The sequence below is a fragment of the Entelurus aequoreus genome, linkage group LG26, assembly GCF_033978785.1.
Source record: "Entelurus aequoreus isolate RoL-2023_Sb linkage group LG26, RoL_Eaeq_v1.1, whole genome shotgun sequence".
NCBI lineage: Eukaryota > Metazoa > Chordata > Actinopteri > Syngnathiformes > Syngnathidae > Entelurus > Entelurus aequoreus.
The window spans coordinates 3,725,036-3,748,350 of NC_084756.1; the positions used below are offsets into that span (position 1 = coordinate 3,725,036).

At 39.0% G+C, this 23,315-nt stretch overlaps 1 protein-coding gene across 6 annotated transcripts in view; it reads right to left on the reverse strand.

The window, feature by feature from the left end:
* anks1ab (ankyrin repeat and sterile alpha motif domain containing 1Ab) overlaps positions 1-23,315 on the reverse strand; it is a 181,690-nt gene that overhangs the window by 41,123 nt on the left and 117,252 nt on the right. For all 6 annotated transcript variants that reach the window (XR_009824668.1, XR_009824667.1, XM_062037803.1 and 3 more), the window contains one exon: positions 9,594-9,770. Coding sequence is in view for 4 of the 6 variants with exons in the window: in XM_062037803.1 (XP_061893787.1) it covers positions 9,594-9,770 (177 nt within the window). In the remaining 2 variants the exon portion in view is untranslated. The remainder of the gene's footprint in view (positions 1-9,593; positions 9,771-23,315) is intronic.

Below are 23,315 nucleotides of genomic sequence, written 5' to 3' on the forward strand. Positions count from 1 at the left end.
AATGTAGTAACATTCATAATAACATGTAATATATGCATGATGTAAGTATATATGTCATGTAGTAACATTCATAATAACATGTAATATATACATGATGTAAGTATATATGTCATGTAGTAACATTCATAATAACATGTAATATATGCATGATGTAAGTATATATGTCATGTAGTAACATTCATAATAACATGTAATATATGCATGATGTAAGTATATATATAATGTAGTAACATTCATAGTAACATGTAATATATACATGATGTAAGTAAATATGTCATGTGGTAACATTCATAATAACATGTAATATATACATGATGTAAGTGTCATGTCTGTGTTCATGTTTTTGTTTGGCCATGTGCTGTTTTGTTTTTTGGACACTTCCTTAGTTCCTGGTTTCACTTCCTGGTTTTGTTTTGTTTCCATGGTTACTCATTAGTTTCACCTGTCTCACGTTTTCACATTGTCATGTCACGCACCTGTTCACAGTTAGTCACGCACCTGTTTTCACTTATCATGTCACTATATAGGCTTTTCTGTTTCTGTTGTTCGTCCTGGCGACATCACCCATTCATGCCATGTCCACAGTTCCTTGTCACGTTAGTTCTTGTTTCATCTCTTGTCACGTAAGTTTTTGTTTGTTTAATGTTCATAGTTCTCCGCCATTGTGCGCGCCTTTTGTTTTCCTAGTCAAGTTTTTTACCTCCGCTGTGAGCGCCTTTTGTTTGTACCCTTTTGTTTGTACTTTGTAGTTTATAGTTATATTAAACTATGTCTTTACCTGCACGCCACGTCCGTTCCAATTCTTTTGCACCACGGGAGAGCAAACCACGCCAAAGACCTAGTCTTGACAGATGTCGCCAGCACGAGAGCTCTCCCGCAAAAAATTTGGACAATTTTGACGAGGCAACGTGGGAGGTCCTCCGCGCGATGGAGGAAGAGACACTCCGCCATTCCCCCATGGAGCGCAGGGATCTCATGTGGGGTCCGACCGGCAAACTGGTGCCGATCAGCTCCCTTTGGCCCGGGGACGTTGGCACGTCATCCCTGTCCCGGAAGCGGCGCTCCAGACCGAGGATGTCAGGGAAGGTGAGCGGACAGCACGCTGCGCTCCTGCAGGCTCCTCCCCCTCCGGGCGGAAATGGAAATCAGCCAGCCTGGCAGCTCAAGGAGCACTCCACAGACCTGGAGATTGTTTTCCCAAATTCTTTACCGGTTCAATCCAAGCCACCCAAATTCCATGCCCCCCCCCCCAGGACTCATGCCACGCCCAAGTCAGAATTTTTTTTTTCACCCACAAAAGCCCAGGTGGGGGGGAAAGAAAGACATTTTGGACAATTTAGAGGGGAGGATTCTGCCCTCCTCCTGAACCCCCTCCGCCCACCCCAAAAGACGGTTCCAGACCGCGGGGAGCGCGTCTGGTATCCGCTCCTTGAGGGGGGGGCTAGGGCTGGTAATTGTTCAGGTGGGGTGGCTCAGCATCGTCACGCCAAGCCACAGCCTCCAGCACGACCACAACCACCTGTCTTTCGACCTGCCAAGCCACAGCCACCAGCACGACCCCCACCACCAGTCTTTCGTCACGCCAAGACACAGCCTCCAGCACGACCCCCACCACCTGTCTTTCGACCTGCCAAGCCACAGCCACCAGCACGGCCGCCACCACCAGTTTTTCGACCATGCCAAGATCCACCTGCTCCACGCCCAGCTCCACGCCAAGCGCCACCAGTACCTGCTCCACGCCAAGCGCCACCAGTACCTGCTCCACGCCAAGCGCCACCAGTACCTGCTCCACGCCAAGCGCCACCAGTACCTGCTCCACGCCAAGCGCCACCAGTACCTGCCCCACGCCAAGCGCCACCAGTACCTGCCCCACGCCGCCAAGTGCCGCCCGTGGCTGCCCCACGCCGCCAAGTGCCGCCCGTGGCTGCCCCACGCCGCCAAGTGCCGCCCGTGGCTGCCCCACGCCGCCAAGTGCCGCCCGTGGCTGCCCCACGCCGCCAAGTTCCGCCCGTGGCTTCCCCACGCCGCCAAGTGCCGCCCGTGGCTTCCCCACGCCGCCAAGTGCCGCCCGTGGCTTCCCCACGCCAAGACCAAAGCCAAGACCAAGACCCGCCAAGTGACCAAGACCAAGACCCGCCAAGTGACCAAGACCAAGAACCGCCAAGTGACCAAGACCAAGAACCGCCAAGTGACCAAGAACCGCCAAGTGACCAAGAACCGCCAAGTGACCAAGAACCGCCAAGTGACCAAGACCAAGACCCGCCAAGTGACCAAGACCAAGACCCGCCAAGTGACCAAGACCAAGACCCGCCAAGTGACCAAGACCAAGACCCGCCAAGTGACCAAGACCAAGACCAAGTCCAAGCACCGCCACGCCAAGTCCAAGACCAAGACCAACCACACCAAGACCAACCACGCCAAGTCCAAGACCAACCATGTCAACACCAAGACCAAGTCCAAGACCAACCATGCCAAGACCAATACCCAGACCCTCGCCAAGACCAAGACCTTCGCCAAGACCAAGACCCTCGCCAAGACCAAGACCCTCGCCAAGACCAAGACCCTCGCCAAGACCAAGACCCACGCCAAGACCAAGACCCGCCACGCCAAGCTTCGCCGCCTGACGCGCCACGCCAAGCTTCGCCGCCTGACGCGCCACGCCAAACTTCGCCGCCTGCCATGATGACGACGCGCCTGCCTCCTCGTCTGCCACGAAGGTGGCCACTGCCTGGTCGTCCGCCACGCCAAGTGCGCCCACCTCATCGGCCATGGATATGGCCATTCCCGGGTCGCCCACCTCGTCAGGTACAGCGGCGATCTACGCGTCGCCGCCACCTGATCCTGCCCCGGTGGATTCGGGGACACCTGGTCTGGCGACCCACCGCCATGTCCCCCTCCCCCCCTCCCATGACTCTTGATCCTGTTTTTTGTTTTTGGACATCTGGGATCTGTCCGTAAGGGGGGGGTTCTGTCATGTCTGTGTTCATGTTTTTGTTTGGCCATGTGCTGTTTTGTTTTTTGGACACTTCCTTAGTTCCTGGTTTCACTTCCTGGTTTTGTTTTGTTTCCATGGTTACTCATTAGTTTTCACCTGTCTCACGTTTTCACATTGTCATGTCACGCACCTGTTCACAGTTAGTCACGCACCTGTTTTCACTTATCATGTCACTATATAGGCTTTTCTGTTTCTGTTGTTCGTCCTGGCGACATCACCCATTCATGCCATGTCCACAGTTCCTTGTCACGTTAGTTCTTGTTTCATCTCTTGTCACGTAAGTTTTTGTTTGTTTAATGTTCATAGTTCTCCGCCATTGTGCGCGCCTTTTGTTTTCCTAGTCAAGTTTTTTACCTCCGCTGTGAGCGCCTTTTGTTTGTACCCTTTTGTTTGTACTTTGTAGTTTATAGTTATATTAAACTATGTCTTTACCTGCACGCCACGTCCGTTCCAATTCTTTTGCACCACGGGAGAGCAAACCACGCCAAAGACCTAGTCCTGACAGTAAGTATATATGTCATGTAGTAACATTCATAAAAACATGTAATATACACATGATGTAAGTATATATGTAATGTAGTAACATTCATAATATGTAATATATACATGATTTAAGTGTATATGTAGTATCTAGTAACATTCATAATAACATGTAATATATACATGATGTAAGTGTATATCTAGTATCTAGTAACATTCATAACAACATGTAATATATACATGATGTAAGTACATATGTCATGTAGTAACATTCATAATAACATGTAATATACACATGATGTAAGTATATATGTAATGTAGTAACATTCATAATATGTAATATATACATGATTTAAGTGTATATGTAGTATCTAGTAACATTCATAACAACATGTAATATATACATGATGTAAGTATATAAGTAATGTAGTAACATTCATAATAACATATAATATATACATGACGTAAGTATATATGTCATGTAGTAACATTCATAATAACATGTAATATATGCATGATGTAAGTATATATGTAATGTAGTAACATTCATAATAACATGTAATATATACATGATGTAAGTATATACATCATGTAGTAACATTCATAATAACATGTAATATATACATGATGTAAGTATATACATCATGTAGTAACATTCATAATAACATGTAATATATACATGATGTAAGTATATACATCATGTAGTAACATTCATAATAACATGTAATATATGCATGATGTAAGTATATATGTCATGTAGTAACATTCATAATAACATGTAATATATACATGATGTAAGTAGATATGTCATGTAGTAACATTCATAATAACATGTAATATATGCATGATGTAAGTATATATGTCATGTAGTAACATTCATAACAACATGTAATATATACATGATGTAAGTATATATGTCATGTAGTAACATTCATAATAACATGTAATATATGCATGATGTAAGTATATATGTAATGTAGTAACATTCATAATAACATGTAATATATACATGATGTAAGTATATATGTCATGTAGTAACATTCATAATAACATGTAATATATACATGATGTAAGTATATATGTCATGTAGTAACATTCATGATAACATGTAATATATGCATGATGTAAGTATATATGTCATGTAGTAACATTCATAATAACATGTAATATATACATGATGTAAGTATATATGTCATGTAGTAACATTCATAATAACATGTAATATATACATGATGTAAGTGTATATGTAGTATTTAGTAACATTCATAACAACATGTAATATATACATGATGTAAGTATATATGTAATGTAGTAACATTCATAATAACATGTAATATATGCATGATGTAAGTATATATGTCATGTAGTAACATTCATAATAACATGTAATATATACATGATGTAAGTATATATGTCATGTAGTAACATTCATAATAACATGTAATATATGCATGATGTAAGTATATATGTCATGTAGTAACATTCATAATAACATGTAATATATGCATGATGTAAGTATATATGTAATGTAGTAACATTCATAGTAACATGTAATATATACATGATGTAAGTAAATATGTCATGTGGTAACATTCATAATAACATGTAAAATATACATGATGTAAGTATATATGTCATGTAGTAACATTCATAATAACATGTAATATACACATGATGTAAGTATATATGTAATGTAGTAACATTCATAATATGTAATATATACATGATTTAAGTGTATATGTAGTATCTAGTAACATTCATAATAACATGTAATATATACATGATGTAAGTGTATATCTAGTATCTAGTAACATTCATAACAACATGTAATATATACATGATGTAAGTATATATGTCATGTAGTAACACTCATATTAACATGTAATATACACATGATGTAAGTATATATGTAATGTAGTAACATTCATAATATGTAATATATACATGATTTAAGTGTATATGTAGTATCTAGTAACATTCATAACAACATGTAATATATACATGATGTAAGTATATAAGTAATGTAGTAACATTCATAATAACATATAATATATACATGACGTAAGTATATATGTCATGTAGTAACATTCATAATAACATGTAATATATGCATGATGTAAGTATATATGTAATGTAGTAACATTCATAATAACATGTAATATATACATGATGTAAGTATATACATCATGTAGTAACATTCATAATAACATGTAATATATACATGATGTAAGTATATACATCATGTAGTAACATTCATAATAACATGTAATATATACATGATGTAAGTATATACATCATGTAGTAACATTCATAATAACATGTAATATATGCATGATGTAAGTATATGTGTCATGTAGTAACATTCATAATAACATGTAATATATACATGATGTAAGTAGATATGTCATGTAGTAACATTCATAATAACATGTAATATATGCATGATGTAAGTATATATGTCATGTAGTAACATTCATAACAACATGTAATATATACATGATGTAAGTATATATGTCATGTAGTAACATTCATAATAACATGTAATATATACATGATGTAAGTATATATGTCATGTAGTAACATTCATAATAACATGTAATATATTCATGATGTAAGTATATATGTAATGTAGTAACATTCATAGTAACATGTAATATATACATGATGTAAGTAAATATGTCATGTGGTAACATTCATAATAACATGTAATATATACATGATGTAAGTATATATGTCATGTAGTAACATTCATGATAACATGTAATATATGCATGATGTAAGTATATATGTCATGTAGTAACATTCATAATAACATGTAATATATGCATGATGTAAGTATATATGTCATGTAGTAACATTCATAGTAACATGTAATATATACATGATGTAAGTATATATGTCATGTAGTAACATTCATAATAACATGTAATATATACATGATGTAAGTATATATGTCATGTAGTAACATTCATAATAACATGTAATATATACATGATGTAAGTATATATGTCATGTAGTAACATTCATAACAACATGTGATATTTACGTATTTTGATCATTTTAACCATACAGTGGCGTATTAATTTCACAGACGCATCACAATGTTTTTCTTTCACAACAACAATCATGGCAGATTTCAAAAGATAAAAAACAACAACGATCACTTACTGTACAATGTCTGCTCTCACTGCGATAAAGACTGATGGCATGTTTAAATCTTCTTGTTTGGATGAACAATTAATCATAATCCTCGCAAAGGGTTAAAAAAAACAATCGTCTTTGTGTGTCTTTCATGCCTCTCACCTAGATAGTAGAAGGTTGTGTACATAAACCCACAAGTTGGTCAACTTTGACATCCAACTTAGACCCGGAGATGGCCAGAAAGACACAATGAGACGCTCTTTTTTTAACCCTTCGTGACGATTATGATTATTCTTCATCTAAACAGGGAGATAAACATCCCATCAGTTGTCTCCCAGTGAGAGCAGACGTTGTGCAGTACGTGATTGATGTATTATGTCTGTTGTCTCTCATGAAGTCTGCCATGATAAGTGTTGTTGTTGAAGCAAAAGTGAATGTTGTGATGCGTCTGCCAGATGCTTAAAATGATCAAAATATGTAAATATGACATGTTGTTATGGGCCTGCTGCCATGCAAGCAGGCCCATATCATTATTCCTCACACTTTCACCTTTCTTCTACGCTTAATACGTGACAAACCGGCCAACGAACCCCCACAGATGTCACACTGTCGGAACTGTCTCACTCGCGCTTACGGCGGTACTTTAAGTTGGCAGCATTTCGTGTTACCGTGGTGACGCTATTCATGAATGAAACAAAAAAAAGAGCCAATTGAATGGGTACATGCCCTTTCAATGGACGAACGCCAAAAAGACAAGATGACCTCCTCTTGTAGCTCAGCCATAATTTCCCGTAGCTCGGTGCTTAACGTCTCATTTTGTTCACGCACTTTTTTTTCAACACAAGCTAACTGATAGCATGCTATTGTTAGCGTGCTTGTATGCTAACATAAGCATGATATTTTTTTTTTTAGCTAAATTTGCTTCCGTTTACCCCAGAGTCAAATAACTTGGTACGTGACACTTGTTAACTGTTAGCATGTAAATGTTAGCATGCTAACAAGCTAATATTAGCATGCTAACTTTATGGCTGTTTTTTTCACTTTTTTCTGAACACTGCTCCCCTCACCTCCCAGGGGGTGAACAAGGGGAATTTATTTTTGTTATTGCAGAAATTTAAAGCAATTTAGATTATACTGACACGGGGGGAATTTTTTTTTTTTAATAATTTGTATTTATTTATTTATTTTTAGACATGTATTCGTGCGCACGAGAAACTTTTTATAGTTATAAAAAATAATAATATATATATATATTTTTTAGACATGTATTCGTGCGCAAGAGAAACTTTCTCGTGCGCACGAGATACATGTCTAAAAAAATTTTTTTTTTTTAAATTATACATTTTTTTAATTTTTTGTTTTAATAACTTTATAAAAAAGTTTCTCGTGCGCACGAAATACATGTCTAAAAAAAAAAATTTTTAAATTTTTTTAAAACATTTTTATTATAAAAAAATGTTTTTCCCCCATGTCCCCATGTTTAAATGGTGTATCTTATCCTATTTTTTAAAAATTATTTATTATTATTTTTATATTATTTGTATTTGCTTTAATTTTCTTTTTCTTTACACGTTTTGTGACACATTTCACCACACCTAGTGTGTGTGTGACAATCATTGGCACTTTAACTTTACTTTAACTTTTCCGCAGCCATACACCTTACTGCTGTGTTACTTGTTATGTGACACATGCTAACTGTGGGGGTGCCATCGTTAGCACACATGCTAAGTGTTACATTTTGATGTAAGCATGCTAATGTTTTAGGCTAGCTCTATAGCTCAGTTTTGTACAGTTACACCTAAAACTCACCGATTCAGACACTCTGCACCATTTTTAAAAGTACAACGGCTTCCAGAGGTCCAGGGCACAGATAGCAGGCCCATCAAAATTTCCGCGGGAATTTTCTAGTTATGAAATTAACTACCGTATTTTTCGGAGTATAAGTCGCTCATGAGTATAAGTCGCACCGGCCGAAAATGCATAATAAAGAAGGAAAAAAACATATATAAGTCGCACTGGAGTATAAGTCGCATTTTTTGGGGAAATGTAATTGATAAAAAGCCAACACCAAGAATAGACATTTGAAAGGCAATTTAAAATAAATAAAGAATAGTGAACAACAGGCTGAATAAGTGTACGTTATATGAGGCATAAATAACCAACTGAGAACGTGCCTGGTATGTTAACGTAACATATTATAGGTAAGAGTCATTCAAATAACTATAACATATAGAACATGCTATACGTTTACCAAACAATCTGTCACTCCTAATCGCTAAATCCCATGAAATCTTTTACGTCTAGTCTCTTACGTGAATGAGATCAATAATATTATTTGATATTTTACGGTAATGTGTTAATAATTTCACACATTATTAACACATTACCGTTAATAAAGAAGTTTCCTATGAAAAAAACTGTGACTTATAGTCCGAAAAATACGGTATATTAATATCTATATTAAACCTTGATGGAGGTTTTTGGATGCTTTTTAGAGCGCTTTATAGGCGGAATAGAGCGACTCTTATTAGCTCCGTCGTTAGCTGACTCTTGCTAACATTTATTTACGAGTTGGAATGCAAAAAAAAGAAAGAAAACCATGTGTTCTTGTCTCACATGGGTATTGGGAATGAGACATAATTCCAACAAAAGTGCAGTTCCCCTTTAAGAAAGAATCCAGAGCAGATGAAAACTTGTGGGTTTGATATTTTTTTTTTTTGCAAAGACCAACTGGCAGCCTCATAAAGCGATAAAACCAAGTCAACGATGAGGAAACTCCAGCACACAAAGGAAGGAAAGGAAACCATAGACCTGTGTATATACATATATAAACATGTATGTTTAGATTTATATCTATTTACACACAGTATATATGTATAAAAATGTGTGTATATACTGTACATATATATGTGGCAACAGGTGCAACATTAAAAATCAGAAAACAAAGGTTGTGGATGTTTGTGGGGGCGCTACTCACTGCGGATCTCCTCATGCTGCTCCACGACTGCGACACCGGCCGGCTGATTTTGGTCTGGAGGACCTCCGGGCCCAAAGACGATTGTGGGACGTAGTGTCGCGCCCTGGCCTGGACCGTCATCTGGTAGGCCACCTCGAAGGCCTGGCCCAGTGTCAGGATGATCTCGTACGTCTGCGTCTGCCGTCAAGACACCGCGTTAAAGGCTGCGCCATTCATCCACATCCTGCTTTTAATTAGTGCCATAACGTAAGTGGCTGAGAGGCAAGGTGTGGAGATGTCCCCCATTAACTATAGAAGAGATCACATTTGGCATATTTATAAATGATGGTAGCATAGCAATGTTTGTCAACATTATTATGCTCCAAGCATCATTTTTTTCTACATAATTGTTGATTTATTAAGAAAAACCTACATTTTCTAATTGGCTTAATATTAAAAAATTAGCAATTAAATCTTGGAAAATTATAAAAAAATACAAAATCCCTTAAATTTATTTTTTGTTATTGTTGCAGAAGTTTTGTGAAGTGAATTATATTTATATAGCGCTTTTCTATAGTGACTCAAAGCGCTTTACATAGTGAAACCCAATATCTAAGTTACATTTAAAGCAGTGTGGGTGGCACTGGGAGCAGGTGGGTAAAGTGTCTTGCCCAAGGACACAACGGCAGTGACTAGGATGGCAGAAGCGGGGATCACATACACATTACATACTATACATTACCTTTTGCCCTATATTAATTTATATGATTATGTGTTGTCAACTTTGTACTTTTTATGTCATTGCCTGAAATAAATAAATAATCAATCAATCAAAAAGAAGCGGGAATCGAACCTGGAACCCTCTAATTGCTGGCACAGTCACTCTACCAACCGAGCTATGCCACTAAATCCCTTTAAATGTATTGCATAAATTTAAAGTAATTTAGATTAGCGATTTTTGTCTGTTTAAATTGTGTATCTTATTATTATTTATTATTATTTTTATATTATTTGTATTTGCTTTAACTTTCTTTTTCTTTACACGTCACGTGAAAGACACTGTTTGCTCAACCTGATTGTGTTGAAAGTGCCTTGGTTTTTGTGTACATTGAGAATATGTTTGTAAGTAATAAAATAATAATACAAAATAACGTAACCGTCACCAACATTTGAGGGACAGACGTGTCGGCCAGTCAGAATTGTTGAGCCTCGCATTTCTTTGTCTCGCTTCAAACAGGAAGAAAGAGGTCTCACTCTGTGCATCGATGTCAGTGTGTTTATTTAACAGTATAGCATTAATTAAACAGAGTGAGACCTCTTTTCATCAATTCAAAATCTTTGTCTCGGTGGGCGTAGAGCAAGACCGCCATTTTTTCACACACCGGAAGTACCATAAACATCTTATAAGTAGACGCAGCATTGGCTGCTGTTACACGAGAAATTGGGCCGCCATCTTGAAGTGGTGACGAGGAGCCGGCGAGCAGCCTAAACTGACAGTTGACAGGTAGAAAACAAAGATGGTGTTCAGCGTTTTCCTGCTCAAATGAGCGGACTGTTGAAAATAGGAATCGGGGGATTACTTTTCACAAGTAAGATTTAACATTAACGTTCTATTGGTTGTATTTTGTGAAAAGAATATTAGCACAGAGTTGAAAAGGAGCAAAGATCTTCTTTAGTACTGAAATCGTAGCCGCTAGCAAACAAGAGTATGACCATAATAGAATTGCTTGTCAATGAAATTAATTACAGTTAAAAATGTCGTACTTGAATAACATAAAGTTGAAATAAATGATAAAGATAAAGATTGTAAAAGCCAACAGGGGTAAAAGTTAAGACCACAGTCTAGATTGTGTAGGGGGGGGGGGGGGGGGGGGGGGGTAATATATGTTAGCTAACTAGACAATCAGATGGACAGTGGCTATACAGTATAATACAAATCTAAATGTAGTCTAGCTTTCCAACCCAATTTTATGTAGCCCACCTTCATGAAATGTGTGGGACAAAATATGTGATAAACTGGAAAAGGCCCTGCCACACTTACCTGACACCTGGAATGGGGTAATTTTTGGGATTACTGTTGAACTACTAGGCTATGTGTTCACCCGGCTATGAACTGAGACTTGATAAATCATATTCCATAAGCACTGACCTAGATTACACCTGACACTTTTGAAGGTTTCCCAAAGACCTAAATGTGAGGAAGAAGTGAGAAGTGGCTTTGAGGAGATACGGATTCAGGAACCAGGAATAAGTCTTCAAGTAACAATATTCAAATACTAACATTGTTGGTTAAAACAGAATTTGGTTTTATTCTGAATCCAGTGAAACAGATTGGTGCTTTTAGCTGATATAAAGACTTTCAGGTGTTTATATATGTTTATGTTGAAGTATTTGGCAGACGCTTTTATCCAAAGCGACATACATGAAAAATACATATAAAACAATCACTGTAAACATGATCATTTAAGGGAAGAATGTAATACAAAATATCAATACAAAGTGTCAAGACATAATAAACTCTCTGCTGCTGCAGCAACAGAGATACAGTCTATAAGATATATAGATATCTAATGTATTCATTCATTGTTTATGTAGCATGTATATATAACCTAATCATATGGTTTCTTCAATTTAAAAATAGCTCACCGTTTTTTTCCCCCTTCTCTGGAATTATATTCCCAGTTTTGATCTCGGACGTCTGCTCACTTATAGCATATAAGAATATTCTATTACTGTTAAGCAAACTATGAATAATAAAACATGTGTCCTTTATCATAGCTACACGTATGACAAAAAAGCGGGTGAAAATCAGTGGTATTCAGTGAGGTAAAATGAATTAAATGCGCTGCCAGTTCATTGCTCCTGCCAAATGAATTGCACTGAGTGGAGCGGATCACCACTCCAAGATGGCGGCCCCGCGTCTTGTCAGCGCCAGTAGGCAGTAGCGCTCTATGCTGCGTACCCTTAGAAGATGTCTATGGGGCGTAGAGCAAGACCGCCATCTTTTCACACACCGGAAGTACGGTCTCCCTACTCGCGACTCGCCAGTGAAAAGTTCCGCAAAGTAACGCACATAAAGACGAAAAATATGATTATAACGCCAAATATTCCGTTGTCTGAATAGTTAATCTTCAAATCGAATAGGCGATATGAGCCCATTACACGGAAAATTTTTTTTTGGTACATTTCCCACAATGCATTGCCGTACCAATATTGAAGGGCGGAAGTTAGTGAAAGGCTAATAGGTGAGGGCGGACCTACGTCACTTCCGCCTACCAATCCCCTAGCAACCGGGAATTTGTTGAAAACAAACCAGCTCACAGCGAACACAGCATTGACAGAAAAAGCATTTAACGTGCGTTGTGGCTTGGAAGTCTGCGTTAAATCCTTCATTTACGTATTTTTACTTATTCGCATATCGTGTGAAAAAACGAAAATGTATTATTTGCGTCAGACTCGTCTCAGTGAACTTTAAAGCTTCTCAGGCTTAGCTTAGCTTGCTAGTTAGCTTAGCCTGCGCGCTACTAAGAAAGAGACGCGGAAGTTATCAACAACAAGATCAAGTGTTAGTGTATAAAATATTGAGAGATTTGAGGGCTACATGTATTGTTTAAGTACAACAAAGGAGAGTTTAAACAGAGAAGGGGGAGGTGGCAAAATAACTTAATAAGGAAAGTAATACCAAGATTACGGGTAAATAATACTGGAATGTCCGGCAAAAAACCCCAAAAGAAAGCAGACTGACCCCTAGTAGCCTGGTCCTTGTAAGTTGTAGCCTTATGAAGGCGCAGTACAGCAGGCGAATAATGTACAAAATATATGTCTTTGTATTGAAAAGTCTTGCAGACAGCATTTTGCGACTGTCTTGAAAAGTTGATTAAATGGCAACATGAAAATTATAGGGTTTATTGGTTTTTAAAAACCCAACTGTTAAGTGCAACTTTAAACGAAACCGGTTTTCGAAAATAGCTAGCTAGGCTATAGACTATATAGTTTATACCGCATGTTATTTTTGTACAACAACAACTTCAGCTGTCGAATGTTATAAGGGACAAATTCAACAAGTACAACATTAGCACGGACGGTATAGCCAAGTTGTGGTTAAGAAGGTTTATATATGTTTATGTTGAAGTATTTGGCAATATTATGGAACTATTATGTTAGTTATGTTATGTTAGAACTTGCACCTGGCTCGCTGACAACAAGCTATCCATCCACTTGGGTAAAACAGAATCCATCCTGTTTGGGTCCCACATCAAACTTAAGAGAGTCAATCACTTCACCATAAAAGTAGGTGAGAGTGTCATCACCAGGAAAGATGAGGTCACCTACCTAGGTTCCATTCTAGAGGCTAACCTTTCCTGTGATAAAATGGCAACCAAGGTAATCAAAAAGGTTAACCAACGAACGAGATTTCTCTACAGAATTTCCTCTCTGGTCAACAAAAGCACCTTGAGGATTCTGGCGGGAACTCTCGTTCAACCCTTTTTCGATTACGCATGCACCTCCTGGTACCCTAGCACCTCCAAAACCCTCAAATCTAAACTCCAAACATCTCAGAACAAGCTAGTCAGGTTACTTCTAGACCTCCACCCCAGATCCCACCTCACTCCTACCCACTTCTCTAAAGTGGGCTGGCTCAAGGTGGAGGACAGAGTTAAACAACTTGCACTGAGCCTAGTCTATAAAATCCGCTACACCTCCCTGATACCGAAGTACATGTCAAACTACTTCCTTAACGTAAATGACCGCCATAACCACAACACCAGGGGGTGCTCCACTAACCACGTTAAACCCAGATTCCGAACTAACAAAGGTCTTAACTCATTCTCTTTCTATGCCACATCAATGTGGAATGCGCTCCCAACAGGTATAAAAGAAAGGGCATCTCTATCCTCCTTCAAAACCGCTATAAAAGTTCACCTCCAGGCAGCTACAACCCTAAACTAACACCCTCCCCGGATTGCTAATAATCAAATGTAAACAATCAAATGCAGATTCTTTTTCTTATGCCTTCTGATCTCTCTCTCTCTCTCTCTCTCTCTCTCTCTCTCTCTCTCTCTCTCTCTATGTCCACTACTTGATGTCCATATTCCCACCCCCCCACCCCACCCCCCCTCCACACTCCTGATTGTAAATAATGTAAATAATTCAATGTGATTATCTTGTGTGATGACTGTATTATGATGATAGTATATATGATAGTATATATCTGTATCATGAATCAATTTAAGTGGACCCCGACTTAAACAAGTTGAAAAACTTATTCGGGTGTTACCATTTAGTGGTCAATTGTACGGAATATGTACTTCACTGTGCAACCTACTAATAAAAGTCTCAATCAATCAATCAATCAAAGTTCCATAATATAAGGAACTATTATGTTCCTTATATTTACCAGAAACGCAGTGATCCGAACACACGACCCGGGACTTTGGGGCACTCCAGTGAGAACCGTCCTCGTTTTCCCGGTGTAAAGCTGCGAGCCATTTGTCTCGTCTCTGTGGGCTTTTATCACGCTTTGGCAGAACAAAATACAACCTTTGTTTTCCCTGTTTCCAGTTGTGGTTAGCACAACCAAAAACAACACAGTTTTTCGGCATTTTGGAGGCAGAATGACGGGTTTAACCAGCGCAGGTCAACAGGTTAAAGAGTAATGGCAACGGTTTGTTTTCAACGCCAGTCTGGTTGCTATGGCTCGAAGAACCCGTATGTAGCTCAGTTGCCCGGATGTCGGCCCTCACAAGGTGAGGGCGGACCTACGTCACTTCCGCCTACCAATCCCCTAGCAACCGGGAATTCGTTGATAGACAGTACATGCCTTGAGCTCTTATTTTGAAGGCGCTAAGAGCGGAAGTGGTGACACGTTGCGGTGGAGCGGAGTTTTGAAAACAAACGCTCCACCACAACGTGTCACCACTTGCGCTCTTAGCGCCTTCAAAATAAGAGCTCAAGGCATATTACACTATAACAGGAACTTAACATCACAAAGAGGCAAGTCCATAAAAATAGGTTACAGTTATATTGATAAAAAATAGTACTCACTTCTCCTATGCCGAGCCTCCACGTATAAAAAGTGATGGACATGAGAACAGTATTCTCTCAATTCTGCCTTACAGTCACAGTGTGCAGAGATGACGTCACATTGATGTGATGTGATCAGTCCATTATCATCATGTGGTCTCTACTCCACTCAAACTAGTCGATCTTGTACAACCTTTGCATCCAATTACGGCTGTTTGCTCCTTTATAAAGATTAAAGAAACTTCTTATCTAACGACTCACAGTATTTTCTCCATCGTATCACAGCAATGTTATTTTCCACTGAATAGTCCAAATATTAGGTGAAGCTCGGACCTCAAAATGGCTTCCGCAATGCACTTCCGGGAAAAGTCAAAATCCCGCTATATTGTGATCACGTGACGGCAACAAAACAAGACAATGTCAGACCTTGTTATCCCAACTGCAAAAAGCAGTTTAGGATGTGCAGTATTTATTTAAGTTCAATTGTAAGTTATTTACCTTTTAAATTGTTAAAACATGTTAGATCCACTATGGACTGGACTCTCACACTATTATGTTGGATCCACTATGGACTGGACTCTCTTACTATTATGTTAGATCCACTTAAGGCTGCAGCTAACGATTATTTTTCTATCGATTAATCTATAGATTATTTTTTTCGATTAATCTATAGATTTTTTTTCCGATTAATCTATAGATTATTTTTCCTTTTACCGATTTTTTTTTTTTATTTAAAATGAAGATGAAAAAATAAATGTAGGCCAGTTTTTTCAAATGGCATGGCTTTTATTTACAAAAAAAAAAAGTATGGCCACTCAGTCAACATTGACAACAACATGACAAAATATTTTGTAACAATGTAAACATTTAAAACTTTTAACATTTAACAAAATTAAAAGTATCTTATTTGCTTTTTAATGTGCAAATATAAAAGTAAACATCCAGCGCAAATCTTAATATTCTGCAATAGTATAAGCATTTCAAAAGTAAAAGTATTGCTTATTTTGCTTTAAAATGTGCAAAAATAAAGATAAACACCCCAATAAGTTTTTCAACTTGTTTAAATCGGGGTCCACGTTAATCAAGAGCTGGACGAAGTGGTTGGGGAGAGGGAAGTCTGGGCTTCCCTGCTTAGGCTGCTGCCCCCGCGACCCGACCTCAGATAAGCGGAAGAAGATGGATGGATGGAAGTTCTTGCTCAGATTAAATAAAATGACAAAACTTTTCTTCTACATATAAAAAGTGCAACATTAAACAGTTTCAAGTCAACTCAGCCTCAGATTAACTTTCCCCCCCTCCAGCCTGCCTAATTTGGCAGTAAGAGGTGGGAGCTGTTTGCTCGTCTTTCTTTGTTGAAGCGATGTTTACTTGGGGGTGGTGACGCTTCAAATGGGTTAGCATGTTTGACGTGTTGGCAGAAGCATGCCTTACCGCTGCTGAACAATGTCGGCAAACCTCCGTCCTCCGCAACGCGTAGCCATAGTGTTCCCAAACGGGAGATCTTAACGAGGCAGGAGGGTCTTCCAGCTCTGGCTTTTTATTTGTTTTAGTAGCCCGGTCGTTGCTAACATGCCGTGTGTTGTGCCTCGGTGTGCATTGTTTACACAACGTGCGCTACGCTACTTAATATGTCCGTGTGGAAACTCGTTCGGTACACCTCCGAACCGAACCGAAGCCCCCGTACCGTTGTGCTGCTATGACAGACCATTTCCGCTCGACACAGTGTGCATACAACAACATTATTAGGCCGTTTATTGAAATACTCCCACACTTTTGACGACTTTTGGCGTGCTTGTTGCCCCTCGCTCGCACCGCTCTTCTGCTTTGCGCTCCGCCATGACGGTAGTGTGACGTAATAGGCCATTTCCGCTCGACACAGTGTGCATACAACAACATTATTAGGCCGTTTATTGAAATACTCCCACACTTTTGGCGTGCTTTTTTCCCCTCGCTCGCACCGCTCTTCTGCTTTGCGCTCCGCCATGACGGTAGTGTGACGTAAATATGCGACGCGTCGACGCACAAACACGGCGTCGACGTATTTACGTAATCGATGACGTCGACTACGTCGACGCGTCGTTTCAGCCTTAGATCCACTATGGACTGGACTCTCACAATATTTTGTTAGATCCACTATGGACTGGACTCTCACACTATTATGTTAGATCCACTATGGACTGGACTCTCACACTATTATGTTAAATCCACTATGGACTGGACTCTCACACTATTATGTTAGATCCACTACGGACTGGACTCTCACACTATTATGTTAGATCCACTATGGACTGGACTCTCTTACTATTATGTTAGATCCACTATGGACTGGACTCTCACACTATTATGTTAGATCCACTATGGACTGGACTCTCTTACTATTATGTTAGATCAACTATGGACTGGACTCTCTTACTATTATGTTAGATCCACTATGGACTGGACTCTCACACTATTATGTTGGATCCACTATGAACTGGACTCTCTTACTATTATGTTAGATCCACTATGGACTGGACTCTCACAATATTATGTTAGATCCACTATGGACTGGACTCTCACAATATTATGTTAGATCCACTATGGACTGGACTCTCACACTATTATGTTAGATCCACTATGGACTGGACTCTCTTACTATTATGTTAGATCCACTATGGACTGGATTCTCACAATATTATGTTAAATCCACTATGGACTGGACTCTCACACTATTATGTTAGATCCACTACGGACTGGACTCTCACACTATTATGTTAGATCCACTATGGACTGGACTCTCTTACTATTATGTTAGATCCACTATGGACTGGACTCTCACAATACTATGTTAGATCCACTATGGACTGGACTCTCACAATATTATGTTAAATCCACTATGGACTGGACACTCACACTATTATGTTAGATCCACTATGGACTGGACTCTCACACTATTATGTTAGATCCACTATGGACTGGACTCTCTTACTATTATGTTAGATCCACTATGGACTGGACTCTCACACTATTATGTTAGATCCACTATGGACTGGACTCTCACAATATTATGTTAGATCCACTATGGACTGGACTCTCACAATATTATGTTAAATCCACTATGGACTGGACTCTCACACTATTATGTTAGATCCACTATGGACTGGACTCTCTCACTATTATGTTAGATCCACTATGGACTGGACTTTCACACTATTATGTTAGATCCACTATGGACTGGACTCTCACACTATTATGTTAGATCCACTATGGACTGGACTCTCTTACTATTATGTTAGATCCACTATGGACTGGACTCTCACACTATTATGTTAGATCCACTATGGACTGGACTCTCACAATATTATGTTAGATCCACTATGGACTGGACTCTCACAATATTATGTTAAATCCACTATGGACTGGACTCTCACACTATTATGTTAGATCCACTATGGACTGGACTCTCTTACTATTATGTTAGATCCACTATGGACTGGACTCTCACAATACTATGTTAGATCCACTATGGACTGGACTCTCACGCTATTATGTTAGATCCACTATGGACTGGACTCTCACAATACTATGTTAGATCCACTATGGACTGGACTCTCACACTATTATGTTAGATCCACTACGGACTGGACTCTCACACTATTATGTTAGATCCACTATGGACTGGACTCTCACACTATTATGTTAGATCCACTATGGACTGGACTCTCACACTATTATGTTAGATCCACTATGGACTGGACTCTCTTACTATTATGTTAGATCCACTATGGACTGGACTCTCACACTATTATGTTAGATCCACTATGGACTGGACTCTCTTACTATTATGTTAGCTCCACTATGGACTGGACTCTCACACTATTATGTTAGATCCACTATGGACTGGACTCTCACAATATTATGTTAGATCCACTATGGACTGGACTCTCACAATATTATGTTAGATCCACTAGGGACTGGACTCTCACAATATTATGTTAAATCCACTATGGACTGGACTCTCACACTATTATGTTAGATCCACTATGGACTGGACTCTCACAAAATTATGTTAGATCCACTATGGACTGGACTCTCACAATATTATGTTAAATCCACTATGGACTGGACTCTCACACTATTATGTTAGATCCACTATGGACTGGACTCTCACACTATTATGTTGGATCCACTATGAACTGGACTCTCTTACTATTATGTTAGATCCACTATGGACTGGACTCTCACAATATTATGTTAGATCCACTATGGACTGGACTCTCACAATATTATGTTAGATCCACTATGGACTGGACTCTCACAATATAATGTTAGATCCACTATGGACTTGACTCTCACAATATTATGTTAAATCCACTATGGACTGGACACTCACACTATTATGTTAGATCCACTATGGACTGGACTCTCACACTATTATGTTAGATCCACTATGGACTGGACTCTCTTACTATTATGTTAGATCCACTATGGACTGGACTCTCACACTATTATGTTAGATCCACTATGGACTGGACTCTCACAATGTTATGTTAGATCCACTATGGACTGGACTCTCTTACTATTATGTTAGATCCACTATGGACTGGACTCTCACAATATTTTGTTTGATCCACTATGGACTGGACTCTCACACTATTATGTTAGATCCACTATGGACTGGACTCTCACACTATTATGTTAGATCCACTATGGACTGGACTCTCACACTATTATGTTGGATCCACTATGAACTGGACTCTCTTACTATTATGTTAGATCCACTATGGACTGGACTCTCACAATATTATGTTAGATCCACTATGGACTGGACTCTCACAATATTATGTTAGATCCACTATGGACTGGACTCTCACAATATTATGTTAGATCCACTATGGACTGGATTCTCACAATATTATGTTAAATCCACTATGGACTGGACTCTCACACTATTATGTTAGATCCACTATGGACTGGACTCTCACACTACTATGTTAGATCCACTATGGACTGGACTCTCACAATATTATGTTAGATCCACTATGGACTGGACTCTCACACTATTATGTTAGATCCACTATGGACTGGACTCTCTTACTATTATGTTAGATCCACTATGGACTGGAGTCTCTTACTATTATGTTAGATCCACTATGGACTGGACTCTCACACTATTATGTTAGATCCACTATGGACTGGACTCTCTTACTATTATGTTAGATCCACTATGGACTGGACTCTCACACTATTATGTTAGATCCACTATGGACTGGACTCTCTTACTTTTATGTTAGATCCACTATGGACTGGACTCTCACACTATTATGTTAGATCCACTATGGACTGGACTCTCACAATATTATGTTAAATCCACTATGGACTGGACTCTCACACTATTATGTTAGATCCACTATGGACTGGACTCTCACACTATTATGTTAGATCCACTATGGACTGGACTCTCACAATATAATGTTAGATCCACTATGGACTGGACTCTCACAATATTATGTTAAATCCACTATGGACTGGACACTCACACTATTATGTTAGATCCACTATGGACTGGACTCTCACACTATTATGTTAGATCCACTATGGACTGGACTCTCTTACTATTATGTTAGATCCACTATGGACTGGACTCTCACACTATTATGTTAGATCCACTATGGACTGGACTCTCACAATATTATGTTAGATCCACTATGGACTGGACTCTCACAATATTATGTTAAATCCACTATGGACTGGACTCTCACACTATTATGTTAGATCCACTATGGACTGGACTCTCTCACTATTATGTTAGATCCACTATGGACTGGACTTTCACACTATTATGTTAGATCCACTATGGACTGGACTCTCACACTATTATGTTAGATCCACTATGGACTGGACTCTCTTACTATTATGTTAGATCCACTATGGACTGGACTCTCACACTATTATGTTAGATCCACTATGGACTGGACTCTCACAATATTATGTTAGATCCACTATGGACTGGACTCTCACAATATTATGTTAAATCCACTATGGACTGGACTCTCACACTATTATGTTAGATCCACTATGGACTGGACTCTCTTACTATTATGTTAGATCCACTATGGACTGGACTCTCACAATACTATGTTAGATCCACTATGGACTGGACTCTCACGCTATTATGTTAGATCCACTATGGACTGGACTCTCACAATACTATGTTAGATCCACTATGGACTGGACTCTCACACTATTATGTTAGATCCACTACGGACTGGACTCTCACACTATTATGTTAGATCCACTATGGACTGGACTCTCACACTATTATGTTAGATCCACTATGGACTGGACTCTCACACTATTATGTTAGATCCACTATGGACTGGACTCTCTTACTATTATGTTAGATCCACTATGGACTGGACTCTCACACTATTATGTTAGATCCACTATGGACTGGACTCTCTTACTATTATGTTAGCTCCACTATGGACTGGACTCTCACACTATTATGTTAGATCCACTATGGACTGGACTCTCACAATATTATGTTAGATCCACTATGGACTGGACTCTCACAATATTATGTTAGATCCACTAGGGACTGGACTCTCACAATATTATGTTAAATCCACTATGGACTGGACTCTCACACTATTATGTTAGATCCACTATGGACTGGACTCTCACAAAATTATGTTAGATCCACTATGGACTGGACTCTCACAATATTATGTTAAATCCACTATGGACTGGACTCTCACACTATTATGTTAGATCCACTATGGACTGGACTCTCACACTATTATGTTGGATCCACTATGAACTGGACTCTCTTACTATTATGTTAGATCCACTATGGACTGGACTCTCACAATATTATGTTAGATCCACTATGGACTGGACTCTCACAATATTATATTAGATCCACTATGGACTGGACTCTCACACTATTATGTTAGATCCACTATGGACTGGACTCTCTTACTATTATGTTAGATCCACTATGGACTGGATTCTCACAATATTATGTTAAATCCACTATGGACTGGACTCTCACACTATTATGTTAGATCCACTACGGACTGGACTCTCACACTATTATGTTAGATCCACTATGGACTGGACTCTCTTACTATTATGTTAGATCCACTATGGACTGGACTCTCACACTATTATGTTAGATCCACTATGGACTGGACTCTCTTACTATTATGTTAGATCCACTATGGACTGGACTCTCTTACTATTATGTTAGATCCACTATGGACTGGACTCTCACACTATTATGTTAGATCCACTATGGACTGGACTCTCTTACTATTATGTTAGATCCACTATGGACTGGACTCTCACACTATTATGTTAGATCCACTAGGGACTGGACTCTCACAATATTATGTTAAATCCACTATGGACTGGACTCTCACACTATTATGTTAGATCCACTATGGACTGGACTCTCACACTATTATGTTAGATCCACTATGGACTGGACTCTCACAATATAATGTTAGATCCACTATGGACTGGACTCTCACAATATTATGTTAAATCCACTATGGACTGGACACTCACACTATTATGTTAGATCCACTATGGACTGGACTCTCACACTATTATGTTAGATCCACTATGGACTGGACTCTCTTACTATTATGTTAGATCCACTATGGACTGGACTCTCACACTATTATGTTAGATCCACTATGGACTGGACTCTCACAATGTTATGTTAGATCC